The sequence below is a fragment of the Indicator indicator genome, chromosome Z, assembly GCF_027791375.1.
Source record: "Indicator indicator isolate 239-I01 chromosome Z, UM_Iind_1.1, whole genome shotgun sequence".
Taxonomy (NCBI): domain Eukaryota; kingdom Metazoa; phylum Chordata; class Aves; order Piciformes; family Indicatoridae; genus Indicator; species Indicator indicator.
The window spans coordinates 67,291,194-67,313,596 of record NC_072053.1 but is presented as its reverse complement, the minus strand read 5'-3'; the positions used below and the strand labels follow the sequence as shown (position 1 = coordinate 67,313,596).

The 22,403-nt window shown below is 40.9% G+C and overlaps 1 protein-coding gene across 1 annotated transcript in view; it reads left to right on the top strand.

Moving 5' to 3' along the window:
• Positions 1-22,403, top strand: part of EPB41L4A (erythrocyte membrane protein band 4.1 like 4A) — a 131,614-nt gene that overhangs the window by 73,564 nt on the left and 35,647 nt on the right. Inside the window, exons 8-11 of the mRNA XM_054397855.1 lie at positions 1,929-2,017; positions 2,391-2,454; positions 20,541-20,632; positions 21,543-21,620. Coding sequence (XP_054253830.1) covers positions 1,929-2,017; positions 2,391-2,454; positions 20,541-20,632; positions 21,543-21,620 — 323 coding nt within the window. The remainder of the gene's footprint in view (positions 1-1,928; positions 2,018-2,390; positions 2,455-20,540; positions 20,633-21,542; positions 21,621-22,403) is intronic.

Below are 22,403 nucleotides of genomic sequence, written 5' to 3'. Positions count from 1 at the left end.
TGAGGAGCGCAGGCAGTGCTCATCAGGCATACATGTTCTTTCTCAGATCAGTAGATGCGAGATAGGCACTTTGTACCATCAGTCTGTCTCACAGTTGGCATGTTTTGTGGTTTGTGCTCTGCTGGTTTAGAGCTTGCAAGGCTCTTCCGTTAACCTCTTGCACTAAGTTTTGCACTCTTTCAAATGTAGGACTCACCTAATTCTGGTTACTGACCACAAATTTAGCAGGTGGGGGCCTTCTGCTGCTTGGCACAAGGGTTTTCATCCCGTACTCTCTTAATGTGATTTGCTATTTTGATACCAACCTCAGGAATGGTTTCCTTTGCAGGAGGTGATACATATGGCTATTTCTTGTATGTTGCCACCCATTCTGAACAAAAAAATGCTCTGAGTCTCCCAAAGGAGCTGTTTCACTTGCTAGCAGTACAAAAGGGATATAATTGTACAAAGCAGAAGGCAACTGCAAGGTTGTGGTATAGCAGAATAGATCTGAAAGTCACTACCTTCAGCTGAAAGTTAGAGCATCTGTTTCATTCATGTCTGAATAAAAAGTTTCAATTTGGACCATGTTGTAAAGGGGTGATTATTAAATAATCCTTAATTAATAAATGATAAGGCAAATGGGTATTAATAAAAGTATTAGTAACCCTTTATTAATAGGAAAATCACCAAAACTCGTTAAATAGGATCGTTGTATGGTTGGAATATATATTTACAATAGGAATGTACAGTCTCTGGGCAAAATACAAACAATTATATGCCAATCAGGAGGTAATAACTTGGAAAGAGAAGGTCACTGGGAGCAGATAGTGCTCAGTTAGAACAGGAGGAGACTTGATAAGGACCTTTATGCAAAAAAAGCAATGAATTAATTACTCACAGCTGGTTTTACCCATGTGAGGGATGCTGTTGCTGTTGATATGTTAGCTGTGAAGCTTTGGCACGCTCTCTTACGGTGCTGGCGTGGCAGATTGCTGGCAAAGAAGGACTTGCCACGTTGTCCCAGGCTGATCTGGCCTCAGCGGATGGTGGGTGGTTAATGACGCTTCTCCCGACAGGCGCTTGCTTGGTTTCTGTGTAAACTGAGGCACGGCATGATTCTAGTGGCAAGGGGAGGCAGGCTAGGTGGGTCCGGCTTCTAGGCTCATGGCTTCTCCGGCTTGCATGTGTATGGCTCGTGGCTTTATCCCAGGCTCTGGGCCAGGCACTTGAGGCAGGACAGGGCAATTCGAGGCAGCTTCTATAAGACGGGTCCAAGTAGGCTTGAAAGCAGGCTTAAAGCAAGGCTTGAGCAAGGCTTAAAGCAAGGCAAAGGTGATTACCAAGTCAACCTGTACATATACAACTCACCAGAGATCGATTGGTCCAATGGGGCACCTGAAGCTAATGTGTAGCTGCCCACTGGAAAGGTGATCTGCCAGGCTGTAAGCACAAAAGGCAGAAACAAAGCCTTGTTTATGGGGGAGCAGCTGTCAGCGTACATGCTCTTGTTTACCAGACATGCAGGGGTCCTGTCCCCTTTGCTTTTTTTCCCGTGTTGCCCTGTCTTTCTGCAGGAAGGAGGGGAAAGAGAGGGGCCATGTCTAGACATCTTAAGGCCTGTCTGGGTTTGTACTGGGCCATGTCATGGCCCTACCATGACAGACTGTTTGAAAAATGGCTGAAAACAGTTCCTTAAAAAAAGGTATTTTTATTTTTCACAATGGTATATGGGGTTTCCCACTCTCCCTCAGTGCCATTCTTTCTTGCCTTTTTTTGCCTAAGAGTTCTTGTATAGTAGTTTTTGACAGTAGGTCAAGTACTATTTTTCGCGGTTGCACAGAAACGCTGTGTTCAAGTTGGTCATCAGGCCGACTTCATCACTAAACTTCCCTGCTACAGTGATACATCTTGCAATTGTATGAATTACATACGTTTTTATTTTCTAGGGTGAAAACAAATCTGAATATTTTTTAGGATTAACACCCATAGGAGTTGTTGTCTACAAGAATAAAAAGCAAGTAGGAAAATATTTCTGGTATGTATTGTTTCAATGTGCAGCCTGTTCTGAAACAATAAAGTTTTGTTGTGTGGAAATATGTTTATTTGTGATATCTATATTTAAGATTAATGTTATTGATACCCCCCCACAGAATTCCTAATCTCTGTCTAGATTATATAGATTTTAATTCTTTAATAATCCAAGTGTAGAAAAAAATAGTTCACCTTTACAATACTCATGTTGAAATGTTGAAATACTGCTAATTTTCTGTTTGTAACTGGTGAGTACCTGAAAAAAAAATCTACCTGTGAATTCCTTTTGGTCTTTGTATATATATGAATTCATATTTTATTGTAAATTAAATTAAAGGCTCATGAAGTTCCATTGTCTTTTCTTCCTAATATTACAGGCCTAGAATTACGAAAGTTCACTTCAAGGAAACACAGTTCGAACTTAGAGTCATGGGAAAAGATGTAAGTTTTTATGTAAACCTGAAAGGAAAAAGAAACACCTAGTGATTACAGGTCTAATGAAGTGGGAAATCTTGTGTATCCATAAAAATTAATTTATTCTACTGAAATTTACTGCAAGAAACTGTGGAAGTGAAATTAATTTTATTGGTAGTTACTGCAAGAAAATAATCTGGAGTGTGTTCCTGATGGTACTTGTAGTGTTATTAAACAAAGAGGAGAAAGAAAAATTTCTGTCTGTGTTTTGCAGACATAGGGAGACAGCTTCAGCACGACAGTTCTGATCTGGGAATTTTATAACAAACCTTTATAATTTTATATTGTGTACTGTAAGTTAGAGTAGACTAATTCTGCAATGCCTTGTTTATGGTGCTATGTAGTGCTTTTAAATTATGTTAAATCTGCAGGGAAAGCTAATATTAACAAAGTACTAATGGAGGAAAACTTGAAAAACTGTTAGTCACAAATGATTTTGTAGCTTTGAAAAAGGAGAGCCATGTAATACATCTTGCAACCCATTTGACAGAGATTAACTTGATTGTGATGTTAGACCATTTGAGAGAAAAAATTTGGTTGGTTCCAGTGGAGCAAAGACAGCAGATTTGATAGCAAGAGAAGAAGTTTTAAGATAGTCAGTGGTAAAAAGCAGAAAGATATTTATCACCCTTGAAGCACATGGGATGGGTGGGAGGAGGAGAGTGTTGAGGATGGAGGGAAAATTATGAAGTATAAGTGAAAAATTGGTTTCAGTCTGTGATTTTTGGTATGTAGTTGAGTTATAAGCATAGCTTGCTGAGTTATTTTCTGAAAATATTGTTTAGGTCACTTTGAAATAATCAGGACTGAAAGTTTATAGTTCTGAATAAGTATTAACCTGATGACAGTATTCCCCTTTACTGATTATCTGTGTATCTTTATTCATGTATCTAGTGATTGTTAGTCTCATCCATAATTTTTACATGAAGCCATTTGTACATTTAGTACATGCTGGGAAATAGTGTACCTCTGACTGGTTGTCTTGCTTCTATTGTGGACAGCATTTCTTGTGTCTCTGCAGATGTGTTGGCAGGTTCTTCCGTTACTCCCCCATGGTTTGTTTCTGTCTGGTGTGGTGATTTATGGGAAGTCTGTTTCTCACGGTGTGTTTGTTGAAATCAGAGTCATTTGAAGGCTGGAGGAACATCAGGAAAATGTAATATTTTGTTTGAAGGGTGAAAGCCTGTTCATGTGTGAACAAGCCCAAGTCTGACTTAGAGTGAATTGGATTGAAATCATGCTACTGTTTGGTGCCACATATGCATAGGTTTTGTCTGAACCATCTGGAATTCCAAAGGTTTAGCAAGCTAAGCAAAAAACCTGGGAATGTGCTTATGTTGAGTCTGTGAACGTTGATGGCTGGTGAATGGTCGCTATTGTGATATTAAGGCACACGCTTTGACAGTAGTTTGTCTTGGCGGGTACTTTTAGGAAATTGTTTAAGAGAACAGTAAGTACAAGGGTGTTGTACCATCAGTAGATTCTCCTTTGCAATTAATGGTCATGTTTCTACAGTGTTTCATATCCCAACAAGATCAGGAAAGGCCAAAATGGCCCAGAAAAATCCTCCTCTCATTTTTTTGTAGTGTCCTGGTGGTGTTTGAACAAAATTATGTATTGGAGTAAGTAAACAGTAGTCTTAGTTTCTGGGTTAAAGCTGTCGTAACAATTTGATGCTGTTCTACAAGAGGAAGAAAAGGTCATCGGTGTATTTATATGACTGTATATTCTAATCCTCCTCAAAAAACTTAATTAATACTTTTTTATTATTCTCTTTGTTTTTTAATAAATGGTAGCACTTTAAACTTTCATGTGGGACATGAGTTTGCAGTATATGGCAGGAGAGTAAACATGCCACTTGTACGTCGTCTGCTCCTGTGGTATCACTTGATGGCCCAGGGTAATAACATTCTTGTTTCAGATGCGGTATACCAAGTCTGGAGTGTTACTTGTTTCCAATTAGGTGGAGGGTACCTCAGAAAGGATTCAGGGAGAGAAGAAACAACAGAGACATTCCCGTGTCTTAGATGGCATTTTATGGCATATAGCAAAGCAGTGTAATAGGAAGAGCAGATTATTTCTGAGTGTATTGAATACTTTCTGTGAATAGCGTTTTCCATATTGTAGTGAAAACTATGCAGTTTGGATTTTGGTTTGTGTTTCCACACATCTAACCACTTTCATTCACACTGGTACACCTGCTTCTCAAGAGGAAGCTGCTGGTGCTTTTAGTATTGTTGAGGTGTTACTCTTTCCTTGCACAAGGTTCCTTGTAATAACTTCTATGTTCACCCTTCCAATAAATTTCTTTGAGATTCTTTTCAAACCCACCACAAGAATTTGAAGGTGTACTTCCATCCTGATGATCTTGACATATGGGAGATATGGCAGTTGAAATGTCCAGGGTCCATGTCCTTAGGCTACCTAAAAATACACTGTGGTGTACCTGTGTTGGCTGTATTTATGGCTGCTGAATTTGTTGTTTATGTTATTTCACTTTGCAAAAACTTTAGCAGAATATATTTATGCTTACTGTGGTATGATAAATGTGCTTCAGCTTTTCTGCTTTATAGTGTAGCCTCTTGTTCACGTCTTCCATGAGAATTTTTCCTATGTATTTAATTTTTATATTTTTTTCATGCATACCTGTGGCTATTGTGTGCAAGCATGACCATCAGTATTTAAGGTTTATCTTTTACTACTTCGCTTGTATTACCAAAGCTATTGGTGTTGCCCCTTCATTAAAAAAAAAAATTCCACTTAGGATTTGACAGTCTGTGACTGGATGCCAACATGGGAGACTGACAGAAGCTCTTGCTCAGTGGTGTTAATCATTGAATCGATATTTCATTGTCTCTCAAGTAGACCCATGCTGTGAATTCTGAACTAGAAACGTGTTAGGCTTTCTGTGGAACCTGTAAGTATCAGCATAAAATTAGAAACCAGGATTCCATGAACACACCAACTACAAAGAATTTTTGAAGATGAGAGAAGAGTATTTTCATGCAGGTTCCTTGAAGAAAACAGATTCATCTGATGCCTGTACACAATTCCTGGTAGTATAGATGTCTGTTAAGCCACGTTGCTGGAAACGGTCCAGCAATACATGTTGCTGCCAAAGGCTTCCCACCCATGCAGTAAAAGAGAGCTTAATCACAATACATTTACAGTCTGCGGGAAGGGGTGCACAGCACACCTCCTTTGCATTTCCCATTTAGGAAAAAGGCTTGCTTTGTAGCTTTCTTTCTCAACTAAGTATGTGGAACAAAACAGAGAAAAACATGCTTTGATAGGTTGTGTAGACTGGGAACACAAAAATAATATGCAGGCGTGAGAGATGTCCATTTTTTGCCTATAGGTGCCAACACTTTTGTGCTGTTCCCCAGAACCCCGTATCGTTTTCTGTAACAGTGCCTTTTACTTACGTTGTACCGTGTCTGAACATGCAAGTGAAAGATTTCACTCCTTCAGTTTATGCAGAGCTCTGTACTTGTTACCTTTTGTATCTTTCTTTTGCTAAACCAGAAAGTGTTAAATATGCAAAGCACTTGATTTCACCATGTTTCATTGTAAGAGAAAGGTCTTTTTAAAGTTTGAAATTTTTGTTTTTAAAGGATTTTGAAATTTGGGTTCTTTCAAGAGTGCAGTTAAATATAATTTATGGTGCAATTAAAAATAATTTACATGTTTTTAAGACAGTCTTGCTTACTCAGATGAAGAGGCTGTGTTCAGCTGAATTGGTAAGGTGAAGTTGCTAAAGACAGTTTTCAGGAGCAATACCAACTACTGATACATGTTAGACAGATACCCTGGCAATTCCAAAGCCTATAATGCTACCCGTTCTGATGGCTAAAATTGATTTTTGTATTCTATTAAATAGACTCAGACAACCCTGGAAATACGCCTTTTTCTTTTTTCTTTCGTTTTTTTAAAATCTGTTTTTTGTAAGTGTCAGAAGTCTGAAAAGTAACTACATTACTAAGGTGGTTCAGCTGTACCCCTTCTTGACAGCAGCATGCTATATTCCGTCTTGAATCACAAGTTGTGTCAGGAACTTTTAATTTGATTTATTCTTTGTGGGAAGATGGAGCGGGGTTTGAAGAGATGCTCCTCCCATTTGGAAGTTCAGTTCAGTTTAGATTTCTGTTGCAGACGAAAATATAATTTTGGTCTTTATTATGGCTTAAAAATTACAAATTACTTTTGCATCATTTCGATTTGTATCCATTTAAGCCGGAGTGGTTGTGTAGGGTGGAGATGAGCAAGTAGAGTGATGTTAATACATCATATAAAGACGTTTTGACTTGTTTTGGTTAGTTGGGGGTTTTCTTGGCTTAACCACTTTTAGATAGCTTAGCAAGATTGTGAGAAATGGTCTCAGGTTGCATCAGGAGAGGTTTAGATTGGATATTAGGAAAAATTACTGAAAGGGTGGTCAGGCATTGGAACAAGGGAGATGGTGGAGTCACCATCCTTGGAGGTATTAAAAAAAAAAGTGTAGATGTGGCATTTTGGGACATGGTTTAGTAGCCAAGGTGGTATTAATTCAGTGGTTGGACTCGATGTTGGAAGTCTTTGAAATGAAGTCATTCTATGATTAGTTCAAGACCTCATAGCGAAATCTTCAGTAATGAAGAAGAACTCGGATTAAAATGTCTTCATAAACTTAAATTTATTGCCATTATGGTGTTATTGTCAGATTTTTTCCTAGTAAGTTGTTCATTAGTCTTTAATTGGTATAATACAAGGCTGAGATATGTTTGTTTCACTCTTGACATGTTTTATGCAAACTGGCATGGCATTGGTAATTTTAATTCCTGGCTTGTTTAGTGTTCTTTAAGATTGACCTTGTATAACCAGTAATAATGCATTGACTGTTACATCAGGTATGACTGGTATGCGTTATGTAAATATAAAAAGCCCAAAGTATTTCCTGCTGGAGTTAACAATCAATGTGAGCCAGGTGTGAACCTAACATGACAAAGAATAATTTTTGGAAGCAGTAGTTTCAGAACTAGGGTTAATTTTTTGTTAGATGTGTATTATGTGTTTATGCAGTGTGCTCTATAATGGGGCAAGATTCCTCATTGTGTTGTGTTAATACTCATTGCATCTAGGAGGAGTGCTCTGGGTGCAGGCAGAATTCATACTGTGGGTCTGGGTTTGAGATTTTCTTCTGGGTTGGTGGAAACCAATATATTTCATGTCATAAATTATAGCAGCTAAAGCCTGGTTTGAATTACAGATTTTTAGAACATTTTTGACTTGTGAATGGATGCAGTGCTCCACAGAATAAGTCTATTGACTCCCTCTTGTCTTTAGAGTTATGCATGAACCTCACACACAAGAGCTCTTCTGGCCCTGAAGGGGGAATAATGTAATTTTAAGTGTATGCCTTGTCTTGTGCATGCCCTGCCTGGGCACAGAGCTGGCTGGGTTGAAAGCAGATCTGAGCTTGACAGCTATGTAATCATGCTGGCGTGGCAGAGCAAGCTGTGAGCTGTTTGCGAAGGGCAGTGTGGGCACTCCTAAACTTGTATGTCAGTTCCAGCAGTTGCAGCAGTGGGTAGGTAAAGCCATGATCTCTCTAACTTTTCTCCTTTGAAGGTATTGGTAACATACTTTGAGTCTTGCAGTTGAGTGTGTGTGAGTGGGCTACGGTGGAGTGCTCTACCATAGTGTTGTACAGCTAGTTAGCAGAGATGTCATGGCCCTGCCAGATCAGTCTTCTAGCTGATTTGAAAGGCAGCATAAAACAGGTAGGAGCTGTGGCTCATGCTTGAGTGCCCATCTGTTTATAAGTTCGTAGTATAGTCAAGCTACCTACACAGAGCCACAGAGTCAAATGGGTTGGAAAAGATCAAGTCCAACCTATTACCTAATCCTTAATACCTCACAACAACAAAACCATGGCTCCAAGTGCCATATCCAATCTGTTTTTGAACACCTCCAGGGACGGTGACTCCACCACCTCCCTGGGCAGCACATTCCAATGGCCAATTACTCTTTCTGTGAAAAACTTTCTCTTCACCTTGAGCCTAAATGTCCCCTCGTGCAGCTTGAGACTGTGTCCTCTTGTTCTGTCACTGGTTGCCTGGGAGAAGAGACCAAACCCCACCTGACTACAGTCTCCTTTCAGATAGTTGTAGAGAGAAATGAGGTCTCCCCTGAGCCCTCCGCTTCTCCAGGCTAAACAACTCCAGTTCCCTCAACCTCTCCTCATAGGGCTTGTGTTTGAGACCTCTCACCAGCCTTGTTGCCCTTCTCTGGTCATGTTCACATATCTCAATGTCCTTCTTAAATTGAGGAGCCCAGAACTGGACACAATACTCAAGGTGTGGCCTAACCAATGTTGAGTATAGGGGAAGAATGACTTCCCTGCTCCTGCTGGCCGCACTATTTCTGATGCAGGCGAGGACACCATTGGCCTTCTTGGCCACCTGGGCATACTGCTGGCTCATGTTCAGCCGGCTGTCAATCAGTACCCCCAGGTCCCTTTCTGCCTGCTGCTCTCCAGCCACTCAGACCCCAGTACAGCACTGCCTGGGGTTGTTTTCACCGAAGTGCATAATCATAGAATCATAGAATTGTTAGGGTTGGATGGGACCTCAAGGGTCATCTAGTTCCAACCCCTTGCCATGGGCAGGGACACCTCACCTTAAATTAGGTTGCCACATCCAGCCTGGCCTTAAAAACCTCCAGGGATGAGGCTTCCACCACCTCCCTGGGCAACCCATTCCAATGTCTCACCTCTCTCATGGTGAAGAATTTCTTCCTAACATGCAATCTGAATCTACCCATTTCTATTTTTTGTTCCATTCCCCCTAGTCCTATCACTACCTGACACCCTAAAAAGTCCCTCACCATCTTTCTTGTAGGCCCTCTTTAGATACTGGAAGGACACAGTGAGGTCTTCTCAGAGCCTTCTCTTCTCCAGACTGAATAGCCCCAACTCTTTCCGTCTGTCCTCATAGAAGAGGTGCTCCAACCCTCTGATCATCCTGTGACCCTTCTCTGGACATGTTCCAGCACGTCCAGATCTTTCTTGTAATAGGGGCTCCAGAACTGGATGCAGTAGTGCAGGTGGGGTCTCACCAGAATAGAGGGGGAGAATCACCTCCCTTGACCTGCTGGCTATGCTTCTCTTGATACAGCCCAGGATGTGATTGGCTTTCTGGGCTGCAAGTGCACACTGCTGGCTCATGTTGAGCTTCTCATCCACCAGCACCCTCAAGTCCTTTTCTTCAGGGCTGCTCTCAAGCCAGTCCCTGCCCAGCCTATATTGGTGCTTGGGATTGCCCCAGCCCAGATGTAGGACTTTGCATTTGGTCTTGTTGAACTTCATGAAGTTGGCTTGTGCCACCTGTCCAGCGTGTCAAGGTCCCTCTGGATGCCATCCCTTCCCTCCAGCGTGTCTGCTGCACCACACAGATTGGTGTCGTCAGCAAACCTGCTGAGGGTGCACTCAATGCCACTGCCCATGGCACCAACAAAGATGTTGAACAAGACTGATCCCTAAGGGACTCCACTTGTCACTGGCCTCCACTGGGACGTGGACATATGGACAGCCACTCTTTGGGTGCAGCCATCAAGCCAGTTCTTTATCTACTGAATGGTCCATCCATCAAACCCATACTTTACCAGCTTGGAGACCAGGATGTCATGCGGGACAGTGTCAAAAGCCAGCAGAACCTGGCACTTGGACTTGTTAAATGCCATCCTGTTGGACTCTGCCCATCTGTCCAGCTTGTAAAGATCTCTCTGCAGAGCCCTCCTACCCGCTAACAGATTGACACCTGCTCCCAACTTGGTGACTGCAAACTTACTAATGGTGGACTCTATCTCCTCAGCCAGATCATCAGTAAAGATATTAAACAAGATTGGGCCCAACACTGATCCCTGGGGGACATCACTAGTGTTAGTCTCCCCTCCCATGGGTAAACTGTTGGTAAGGCTATGGCAGTATGAGCTTTAGCATGGTCTGGAGACTACAAAACAAGCATTTAAAGCATTTAAAAGAATAGAAGTATTTTTAATTTTTCCTCACAGTTTTGTAGTGTCTTTTTCAGAATTGGAAGAAGGTATTCAAAGAGTTCAACAACAGATACTGATGAGGGGTTATGTCCATCCTTTTGCAGCATCTGGCTATGTTGTCCTGCTCCCTCTCTTGCTGGTGTAAGTCACAAATGTGATCAAAAATCACTGTGCAGAAATAAGTGGTTTTCTTCTTGTTTGGTGAGTGCAGCTAGCTTCCTTGAAGACTAGATGTGGCATTACAGGTAAGATCCCAACATCTGCCTGTCTCAAAGTCTCTGGACTGTTAGGAAAAATTAATGTATTTTCCAGTGCCCCAATAAGGACTTGCACTGACACAGAATTAGAAAGTTAAAATAATGGGTAGGTTTAATTTGTTGAAGAGACAGATACAACAGATTTGGGATTGCCAGTGATAGGTGCATCAACTCCAAGTGATAGAGCTCAAGTTAATAAATTCCAGGTAAAATGTGACAAAGCAGGAGATGCAAATCTTTGGTGTAGCCCTAATATATAATAGAAATACCAGCAAAAATTCAGCTGTACATTGAATGTGTGGTTCTGACCAAGAAGGTAACAATCCCACCCTGTCTTGGATGGAGGAAAAGGAACTCAGCCCATGGACTGTCCTCATCTCTGCTAAATCCACAGTTTTGCCCCACTGCAGAGATGTTCCTCTGATGCTTTTTTTAATACCCTAAACCTTGTAGCCTCTGCCTTGTAGGTGATGTTTAGCGTGATTTGGGTGGAGAGTTCAGTAACAAAATCATGTCTGTTTCACATATACACTTTTTGGCTTTTTGCTGCTTTTTTCCTCAAGTACCTTTTATTACTGCATACTAAATGTAGATGTTTTTAGCACACAGTTACATATAACATTTCAACAACAAAAGATTCTTTGCCTAGAAGTATCATTTAAGAGTGAACAAAGAAGGTGCAGGATCCTGTGTATTAAAAATGAGTCATTGAGTTTTTTCCTGACAGAAGTTATAGTGGTTCATCATTTTGCATAATCTGATACTACTCTTCAAAAATGCATTGGTCACTGTACTTACGTGGGTTTATATGAAATCACATTGGATGACAGCCTTATCTGCAAATTGTAATATATAAGTTAAATCCTGAAATATGAAGCTATATTTCTGTTATGCATAAAATAAGCAAGTGAAAAGTGCTGCTTAACATGTCTGCTTTAAAAGTGTAAGATAGTACAAAATGCATTTTGATCTTTCAGTGGATAAACTGCTATTTCTGGTGGAGAGAGGAGAAAGATTACTGTTGTAGCATGTGATGGTTTTAAGACTGTCTTTAATTTTTCGTCTCACAAAGGTTGAGCACAAAAGTGAAAGAAGTAAATAAATCACTATTGGGTGTAAGAAAGCAAAATAATGATTAATCTAAACACTTCCATTGGAGAGATGGAACATCCTAAACATTTAAGATGTTTAAGAATCACTACTAAAAACAAGGTCGAGCAGTCGGGCAGTCTCGCAGTCCATCTTCTCTCGGTCTGCTGCTTCTTTTGTGGCTGAAGATAACACACATACTGACCTTGACAAGCTAAGTCTAACAAACCTCTTTCTGCTTCTTGGCTTTCTTCCCTTTTGCCCACTCTGGGGGAGAGGGGAAAAGGATACATAGCTCCTCAAGGGGGGCCAGGGGGCTTTGTTGGGTTTTTTTTGTTGATTGTACATATTTGTAAATGTTGTGAATAGTGTATATTTGTACATATTCATTGCATTTCATCATAGGTTGTAATTTTGTCTGTAAAATACAGCTTCATTTGCTTCCAGACTGAGCTAGCCTGGTTATTGTCAGTGTGAGAGGGGGATTTCAGCTCTCACACGGTTACAATTCATATTTTGGCAGTACAATGCGAGGCAATTGCTTGTATGATTTATTTCTGCTCAGATTAAAAATCTGAATTGATTTTTATGCTAAGCTTGAATGTACTGTTTGTTGCAATAATCATATGGCTGCTGGTAGTGCTGTATTAAGAAAGACATTATAGCAGCTTGCACAGACATAAAAGAAAACCCAGAAGAGCTGAGAGAGATCTGGAATTAGGTTCTGATTCTGATTACAGCATCCGGGAAATTACAATTAAGCACAGGGAAGAAAAGGCTTATGAGAGAGCTGTCGATAGCTTTGGCTCTGAGCCAGTAGCTGCAGGAATTTTGCCAGTACCTGCGAGAACTCAGCCAGAACCTGAGATAGCTCCCATGATTACCCAGGCAACCACCATTAACGAGGCAGAGTTGTTTCCACCCTTTGCTGCTGAAATGGAAACGGCAGTGGCTACAGTGTTTCAAAGAGCACCTCCTGTCTCTGCACAGAATCTCTTTGTTGCTGCTGACTCTGCTGTGAATGAGAAAGCTAAACCAGTGAATTTGGTTGCCACTCTCACCAGAAAGTGCAAAGTTGCTGCAGAAGGAGGTGCAGAGGATGCAGAGGATGCAGATGGAGGTCAGGATCCTTCTGTTTAGGGACCCTCTGTTAAGAAAGATCCTTCTGATGAGGAAGAGAAGGTTAGTTTGGCAGACTTCTTGAGACCACACATGGATGATGGAGATGTAGGACAGGATATGAGCCCTAGTAAATTAGCAGCTGCTGAAAGTGCCTCTGAACTCCAGGAAATTGCACAGAGGCTTATGGCAGGAGCATGGGGACAGCAAGTTCAAGAGGAAGATGATGAGGAGGATGATAGTCAGCTAATGCACGCAGACAGGAAATTAGGCATTTAAGGAAAGATTACATCAGAGGAGACACTGAGCCAATCCTGAGTTGACTAGGCAGGTGCTTTGATATGGGAGCCCCAACCTTGGTGGTAGGTGACAAGTCGGCCTCCCAGCTGGGAACGTTCTCGAAAGATAAAGGCATAGACAGGCATCTAGGCAAGTGCCTTGGTAAAGTGTCTCTGTGGGCATGCCTCCTATTGGCAGTCCTTATGAGATACCTCAGCAGAGATGATTTACCATGGAACCCTAAGCCTTGGAACATGATAGATGAAGGAACCAAGTGTCTGAGAGAGTTTGCTGTGAGAGAAGTAATGTGTGGAGATCATAAGACGCTGAATCCTGATGAAATTCCTGTGGGAACAGGCCTTGCCAAAAAGCTCATTAAGCTCGCTTCTCCTAATTATGCTACTATTCTGGCAAGCAGAATTGTGGCAAGAAATTATGGTAGAGCTCCTCCTACTGTTGGCCATTTCACTGACCAAATGAGTCAATCAGAGGATGGTCTTGCACGTCATACTTCTTTGGTTTCAGCCATTGAACTCTGACTGGAAAGATTGAGAATTGCATGAAAGAGCTGAAGGAGGAATTTAAAACCTCCATATCCAACGTGATGAAGGGGGATGATGCTGATTCCTCTTCCTCCAGATGGATACAAGTTTCAGCTGTCAGGAACAGACGTGCTCCAAGAAGGCCATTCCAGAATAGGTCAAACCAAAACAGACAACAGAGGCAATCACGTGGCAGTATCTGGATAACTCTGCAAGATCATTTTGGTGAGAACATGAACAGATGGGATGGTCAACCAACTTCTGATCTTTTCAAGAGGTTACGGGAGCTGCAGAGTGGCAGATCCCGAGGTAGCAATACCAGGAGGGTAGCTGTCGCTTCCTCAGTTTCCCAGGACAACTCTAATAATTCCAACAGTGATTCTAATTCTGGTACCGGATGTTGTGCCAGCTGTACATGTGGAGGTAATCCTCACAAGTAGGGGTGCCCTGCCTTCTACCAGGGGGAAGTAAGGGATAATGGAGGTAACAGAATCTATTGGGATGTGTACATCCAGTGGCCTGGCACTTCAAAATTTCAGAAGTACAGGGCCTTGGTTGACACAGGAGCTCAGTGCACCATAATACCATCAAATTATCAAGGGGAAGAATCTATAACTATTCAGGGAGTCACTGGTGGATCTCAAGAGTTGTTTAAGATAGAGGTTGATATAAGTTTAACTGGGAAGCAGTGGAAGAAACATACTATTGTAACAGGACCTAATGCACCTTGTATTTTGGGAATTGATTTTCTGAGAGAAGGGCGTTTTAAAGACCCTAAGGGTTACAAATGGGCTTTTGGAGTAGCAACTGTAGAAATTGATGGAGGAAAATTGAAGTTGTCTATTAGACCTGAACTTTCAGATGAATCTGCAGTTGTGGGACATCATGAGATAGAGGATGTAAAGCTGCCGGTTGCTTCTCAAACTGTGCATCACAGACAATACAGAACCAATTGTGACTCTTTGGTGCCCATTCAAAACTTGATTCGTCAGTTGGAGAGTCAGAATGTCATCAGCAAAACTCATTCACCTTTCAACAGTCCAATCTGGCCTGTGTGAAAGCAAAGTGGAGAATGGCATCTGACAGTTGATTTCCGTGCCTTGAATGAAGTAACTCCACCCATGAGTGCAGCTGTACCAGACATGATGGAACTCCAATATGAGCTGGAATCCAAGCAGGCCAAATGGTATGCTACCATAGACATTGCTAATGCTTTCTTCTCTATTCCCATAGCAGAGGAATGCAGGCCTCAGTTTGCCTTCACCTGGAGAGGCATTCAGTACACATTCAATTGTTTGCCTCAAGGGTGGATTCACAGTTCAACCATCTGTCATGCAGTGATCCATGATGCTCTGGAGAAAGGTGGAGCTCCAGAACACATTCAGTTCATCGATGACATCATCGTCTGGGGTGAGACTGCTGAAGAAGTCTTCGAGAAAGGTAACAAAATCCTTGACATTCTCTTGCAAGCTGGTTTCGCTATCAAGCGAGACAAGGTGAAAGGACCTGCCAGAGAAATCCAGTTTCTGGGAGTGCGGTGGCAAATGGTCACCATCACATTCCAATGGATGTGATAAACGAGTCTGCACCATGGCAAATCCCATCAACAAGAAAGAAACTCTACGTTTCTTAGGTACAGTGGGATTTTGGAGACTGCACATTCCTGGATACAGTCAGATTGTGAAACCTCTATATGATGTGACTCGAAAGAGAAACAGTTTCCAATGGGGTCCTTTGACCAGATAAAGTGAGAAGTAGTCCAAGTGATGGGTCTGGGACCTGTCCGACATTAAGAACATTCTGTACACGGCCGCGAGTGACAATGGTCCAACTTGGTGCTTACGGCAAAGAGGTTCAGGTGAGACACGAGGACGTCCTCTTGGTTTCTGGGGTTGTGGCTACAGAGGCTCAGAAGCAAACTACACTCCAACAGAGAAAGAGATTTTAGCTGCTAATGAAGGAGTGAAAGCTGCTTCTGAAGTGATCGGAACTGAGTCACAACTGCTTCTAGCTCCTAGATTGCCAGTTCTGAATTGGATGTTCAGATGCAAAGGTTCTTCACCACATCATGCAACAGATGCTACCTGGTCTAAGTGGATGGCTCTGATAACACAGAGAGCTCGAACGGGAAATCTCAAAAGGCCTGGTTTGGTGGAGGTGATCACAAACTGGCCAAAAGGCACAAGCTGTACAAAACCTCCAGAGGAGAGAGTAACTCGTGCTGAGGAAGCTCCTCCTTACAGTGGTCTGTCTGATGATGAAAAAAAATATGCTTTGTTCACAGACGGTTCCTGTCATCTTGCTGGAAAAGAAGTTAAGGTGGAGGTCTGCAGTGGTGGAGTCCAACATGCAGAGTTGCAGAGGCAGAGAAGGAGAATCCAGTCAATTTGCAGAGGTAAAAGCTGTCCAGCTAGCTCTTGATGTAGCTGAACGTGAGAGATGGCCAAAGCTTTGTCTCAACAGTGACTCATGGATGGTAGCCAATGTGTTTTGGGGTTGGCTAAAAGTTTGGAAAAAGAATGGATGGCAAAGAAAAGGAAAGTCTATTTGGGCTGCAGATTTGTGGCAAGACATTGCTGCTTGCATTGAGAGAATCCTAATGAAAGTGATTGATTGATGCTCACATTCCTAAGAGCAAAGCTACTGAGGAACACCAATACAACCATCAGGCAGATCCAGCTGCAAGAGTTTCCCAAATGGACAGGAACTCTGATCTTGATCTTGACTGGAAACACCGAGGTGAGCTTTCTTAGCTCGGCGGGCCCATGATTTGTCAGGACATCAGGCAGAGATGCAACTTACTGATGGGCTTGTGACAGATCCATTAACATTTCCATGGATGCTATCATGCAAGTCATACAGGACTATGACATTTGTGCTGCTATTAAGCAGGCAAAGCAATTCAAGCCCTCATGGTGTCGTGACCGATGGTCCAAGTACAAATATGGTGAAGCATGGCAGATTGACTACATCACTCTACCTCGTTCTCCATCTGGTAAGCAGTATGTGCTGACTATGGTTGAGGCGAGTACTGGATGGCTGGAAACTTATCCAGTTCCTCATGCAACTGCACGTAACACCATTCTTGGTCTGGAAAGCAAATCCTGTGGAAATACGGGACTCCAGAAAGAATTAAGTCAGACAATGGAACTCATTTCAAGAACAGTCTTGTGAAAAACTGGGCCAAAGAGCACGTGGATATTCCACATTCCCTACTATGCACCAGCTGCAGGGAAGATCGAACGCTATACAACAGTTTGCTGAAAGCCACTGTCAAAGCCATGGGGGGTGGATCTTTGAAAAACTATGAGAAGCATTTAGCACAAGCAACCTGGTTGGTGAATAGTAGAGGTTCAGTGAATGGAGCTAGACCTGCTCAATCAGGTTTGTTATGAAGGGAAGAAGGTGATGGAAATCCTCTTATCAGAGAGAAGAATCTGTTAGGCAAAACTGGGTATTTTCTTCTTCAGGAGTTGCCAAACGCATCCGAGGGATGGTTTTTGCTGAAGGTCTTGGGCACACCTATTGGGTGATGCAAAGGAATGGTGAAATTCAATGTATTCCACAAAGAAATCTAACTTTGGCTGAGAGAGGTTAAATTCAGAGTGTTGTATAGCTATGACATCGCGCCCAAGAGGAGAATCCATGAGATCTACCGTGCATGAATCCTAAGAACACTGAGAGTCCTGAGTTACCTGAGTGTCCCTGTTCCTTTCCTTGCTCCATCTGCGAGGAAACAAACTGTTTTCTATTTTTCCTGTGATTCAAACTTTTGAATTATCTATATCTGAGATAGCCAGAATGGACATAAACTTTATTCACTCATTGTAGATATTGTTTTAGATTAGATGGATAGCACTAGCAGCCAGTGGAATTGTTTAGAAAGGGTGGATTGTGATGGTTTTAAGACTGTCTTTAATTTTTTGTTTCACAAAGTTCGAGCAGAAAAGTGAAAGAATGTAAATAAATCACTATTGGGTGTAGGAAAGCAAAATAATGATTAATCTAAACACTTCCATTGGAGAGATAGAAATGTTTAAGAATCACTACTAAAAGCAAGGTCGGGCAGTATCGCAGTCCGTCTTCTCTTGGTCTGCTGCTTCTTTTGTGGCTGAAGATGACACACATACTGACCTTGACAAGCTAAGTCTAACAAACCTCTCTCTGCTTCTTGGCTTTCTTCCCTTTTGCCCACTCTGGGGGAGAGGGGAAAAGGATACATAGCCCCTCAAGGGTGGCCAGGGGGCTTTGTTGGGGTTTTTTTTGTTGATTGTACATATTTGTAAATGTTGTGAACAGTGTATATTTGTACATATTCATTGCATTTCATCATAGGTTGTAATTTTGTCTGTAAAATACAGCTTCATTTGCTTCCAGACTGAGCTAGCCTGGTTATTGTTGGTGTGAGAGAGGGATTTCAGCTCTCACACTGTGACATAGTATAAGTAGGTCTTTTTGAGAAATCAATATTATCCATTAAGTTTTTGTATTTTTCTTTTTTCCCCATTTTTTCTGTTTGTAGTGGTGTTGAGGCTATGCCTTTAATTTCTTTTTATAGAGTTCAAGCAGAAAAGTAGAAGAATGTAAATAAATCACAATTCGATGTAAGAAAAAAAATAATGGTTATTCTAAACACTTCCATTGGAGAGATAGGAACCTTTAAGATTCAGTTCTCAAACCAAAGTACAGTCCATCTGGTGTTTTTCTGCTGGGCAGTCTAGCAGGGTGCTTCTGCATTTCTCTTTTGGCTTTGCTTCAGAGATAACACACGTGCACACTGACCTTGGCTAAGTTATAACAACCTTCTTGTCTTTCTTCCTTTTGCCAGGGGGGTCTGGAGAAGGCAGGGAAGGGGGAGGCAGAGGGACAGCTTTCCTGGCTTTGGCCAGGAGGGTTTTGTGCTGTTTCTGTTAATTGTACATATCTGTAAATATTGTAAATACTGTATATTTTGTATATATTCATTGCATTCCATTGTGGGCTGTAGTTTTTGCTTGTAAATACAGCCTCATTTGCTTCCAAACTGAGCTAGTCTGGTGTGGTTAATGTGGGAGGGAAATTTCAAGCCACCACACTGTTTTAGAAGAGCCTCAGTTTGTAAATTTCTGGGGTTTTATACTTTTTATAAATTAGACTTACTTTTTCTCCAAGGATTCTCCAAATCCTGTAGACAGAGAAAGATCTTTATCAAGACTGAAATTGTATTTTAAAGAGCTGTAGAAGTATATTTGTGGGAGTAATCTACTCTATATAATCATTTTATGGTATTCATACAATCTTAGAACCTAGTTGTCAGCATTCGCAGCCACATGCTTTACTATTGTTTGTTTCTTTGGGTTTTTTTTAATCAGGGAATGAAATCTTGATTATTCTAACCTTAGATACAAAGTTGTCACTTTTTGTGTTTCAAGGTGGAGGAAAGACTGCTTGAGCAGGTGATTTGTGGTTTTGTGAAGCTGCCAGATAGCTGTTAATAGAGATAAAACAGGTTTTTTTGCTATTGGTGAGATTTTGAATTGTAGAGTATATACTGAATGAATTCACAGTTTGCTAGGTGTTTGCAGGCCACCATGCCTCATGAAATGAAGAATGAGAGAAACTTTGAAGGACTCTACTCATGTTTGCATGGCACTGCAGACATGTAACCAATGCAAGGGCATCCATTTCCTAAAATCAGCTGCCAAAAGTGGTATGAATCATAGGTCCTTGTAATTCATGTTGAGGAAATGGTTTTAGGACTCAGGTTTTTTACAGATGTTATTATACCATTCTGAGATTCACAAAGAAGTTAGTGAGACTACTCATTCTTTGTGCATATCACATATTTAAGCATTTAATTTTACTGAGTGATAAATATATGGAAGTATATTTTATGTGAACAGATTTGAACGTTTACCTTGCTGGAAACAAACAGTGTGATGTGTCTGTTGCTTCTTCTTGTCAGAAGTATTTTACAGTTTGTATACAACTTCTCTTTCATCCCTCCCTGCTTTTTTATTTCAGCTGTCCTGACTCCCAGTTTCTAGTGATAAGGTTTTAAGCTTTGAATATACTTTTTTGTTGTCTTCCTTACAAGATTTTAGGATAGATTTTATGGCTTTTACCTGTGACTTTTTTTCCTAGTGTGTGGAATAATTCTAAAGTTAGCTACTTTTTTTTAATTTTTTCAATCTTTCCTTCCTCTAACATTTTTTATTTTCAGTTTTACCTTGGTTATTCTCTGTGTATATTTTGTGCATTTTACCTGTGTTGTTGCTTCATATTAGTTTATCACAGATCTTGAGTTTCTTTCACTTATTCCTGTCTTTTTGTATGCTGTAAAACAGAGTCTTGAGAATATGTTTTGTCTTGATGTCTGAGATGCAGTTTCTTAAAACATCAGAAACTCATTACTGGAAAAAAAATTATGTTTTTTTAATTAAGAAAAAAGCTGACGTATTTGATCAGAATAAAGGAAAAGAGGTGTTTCAGTAATATTCTTTCTCATGGTAATTGTTTTTCTTTATCCTAGCAACTGATTATTTAAATAATGTTTTTCAGGCAACGAGAAACCAGAAAGAAAACATCTTTTAAATGAAGACTCCTAAAGAATTATAGAACCTGCTTGTTTTCATACTGATATATTTTCTTAAGTGTGTTGATGTGAGATGGTTGATTCTTATGATCAGTAAATGAAGATTCACCTCACTAGCAGGATCCCTCATATCAATATTAATTTTTCTTTTGTTTTCAGTGCAATGAGACTTCCTTCTTTTTTGAAGCACGTAACAAGATCACATGCAAATATCTCTGGAAATGCTGTGTAGAGCATCATACATTTTTCAGGTCAGTGGTTCAGAAATTGTAGTTTCTTGACAAAAAGGAAGGAGATTGAACTGGTTAAGGACCTTGTTACATCCTCAGAGTGGCGTAACATGGGCCTGCTTCCTGGGAACACATTTTGCAATTGTTTGTAGAAGAGTCTTAAAAGCTGATGCCTTCCCTTTCAATACAATGATATGAAATAACAATTTTTAAATTTGGTAGTTTGGTGATTTCTTTTGTCTTGGAATTCTTTTTGAAAGAGTATTTCAGGTTGCATAAAGGACGCTTTAACAGAAGCATCCACAAATGTGTGGCAGAATTTAAGCTGGCATACAAATTTCTATATATATTTAACAATCAAGTTTTCTGAGGCAGCATTGACTGGAGTGAAGCCTTTAGATTTCAGATGTTATTATTTCCTACAATGCACAGAAATGTTTGGTTTTGATAGAAAGATTCACTGGATTTCCGTAATGTTTTGCTTATTTAGTGTTTCAATAAGTGTGTATTACACATGTCAAAATATTTTCTTTCACTGTTGCAAAACCACAGAAATGTGCAAAGGTGTCTAGCTAGGAACTAGTTGATGGGATGCTTGAGGCTGACTTGAGCAGTTCTGTAAATGAGTACGCTCAGAGTCCCTCCTGTGTTCCCCTTACCATGGCATGCTGGCATTGCCTGCCCCTGTGAAACATTAAGTGAAAAGCTGCTGTTGCCAGCAGTTTATGGTAGACCCTGAAACAAAGAAGTGTGTAGTCAAACAAGGAGGTCATAAACATAGGGCTTTATGGAACAGTCAACCCTGTAAGGGTCTGCCTAAAGGTGGAGATGAAGAAGAAATTATTGTTTTGGGAATCTGAAGTTTGTATTTCTCTTTTCTTGGGGAGGGGACTGTAACTTACTTGGTTGTTTCATTGTCTGAACTCCATAGAATGCCAGAGAATGAATCCAGCTCACTGTCAAGAAAATTCAGCAAGTTTGGATCCATAGGTTATAAACATCGATACAGGTGAGTTTATTTCATTGTTTAAACTTCATTTCTTCTTCATTCCATTTTTTGTTCTTCTTTCAGTGAAAGAAAAACCCCAGAATATGTCTCAGAGTTATTTTGCTGACAAAGCATGAATTAGGACATTTTAACAGAGTCCTCTTGGGCATCTGGCAGTTTTGGGGCAGACATAAGTTACTTCTCATTCTCCAGATTCTTAGAGCTGGCTAAGGTCTGCTGTGTCCTGTTTTGAAAGTGAGAGCAGTCTTGGCAATGCTTTAAGTCAGGATCTATAGGTCCTGAAATTATGGTCATGTACTGAAATTATGGTCCTGTCCTAAAGGACTTTACCTGGAACTGAGAAATACTAAAATGAGGAGGCATGCTGGCTCCCACCTTTCTTCTGATAAATTAGCAAAAGGTTGGTATCTGGAAGTGTATGAAATCTGTAACTGTGATGACCTTTCTTACAGCTGCGATTTTGCTATGGCAGGGGCTCTTGATCTAAATAATTCTGTCTAATCCAATAGCAGTACTGCTGATGCACTGCTGCTGATTTAAGAGTACAAACAAGGGCAGATCTGAAAGGAGATGGGGGTGTACTTTCAGACTGGAATGGCTGGCAAAATTGGATAGACATTCAAGGTTGCAAGCTTTGAAAGATGCATTAAGCTTCAGACTAAGGGTGTATAGGGAGCATTTAGTCTCAATTTTAGCCAAGCAGACAGTGTGACATAAAGAGCAGTCAATACAGAGCGTGATGTGGCAGGGAGAGTGTTTAAGATCCTCTAGCCATTGCTCCAC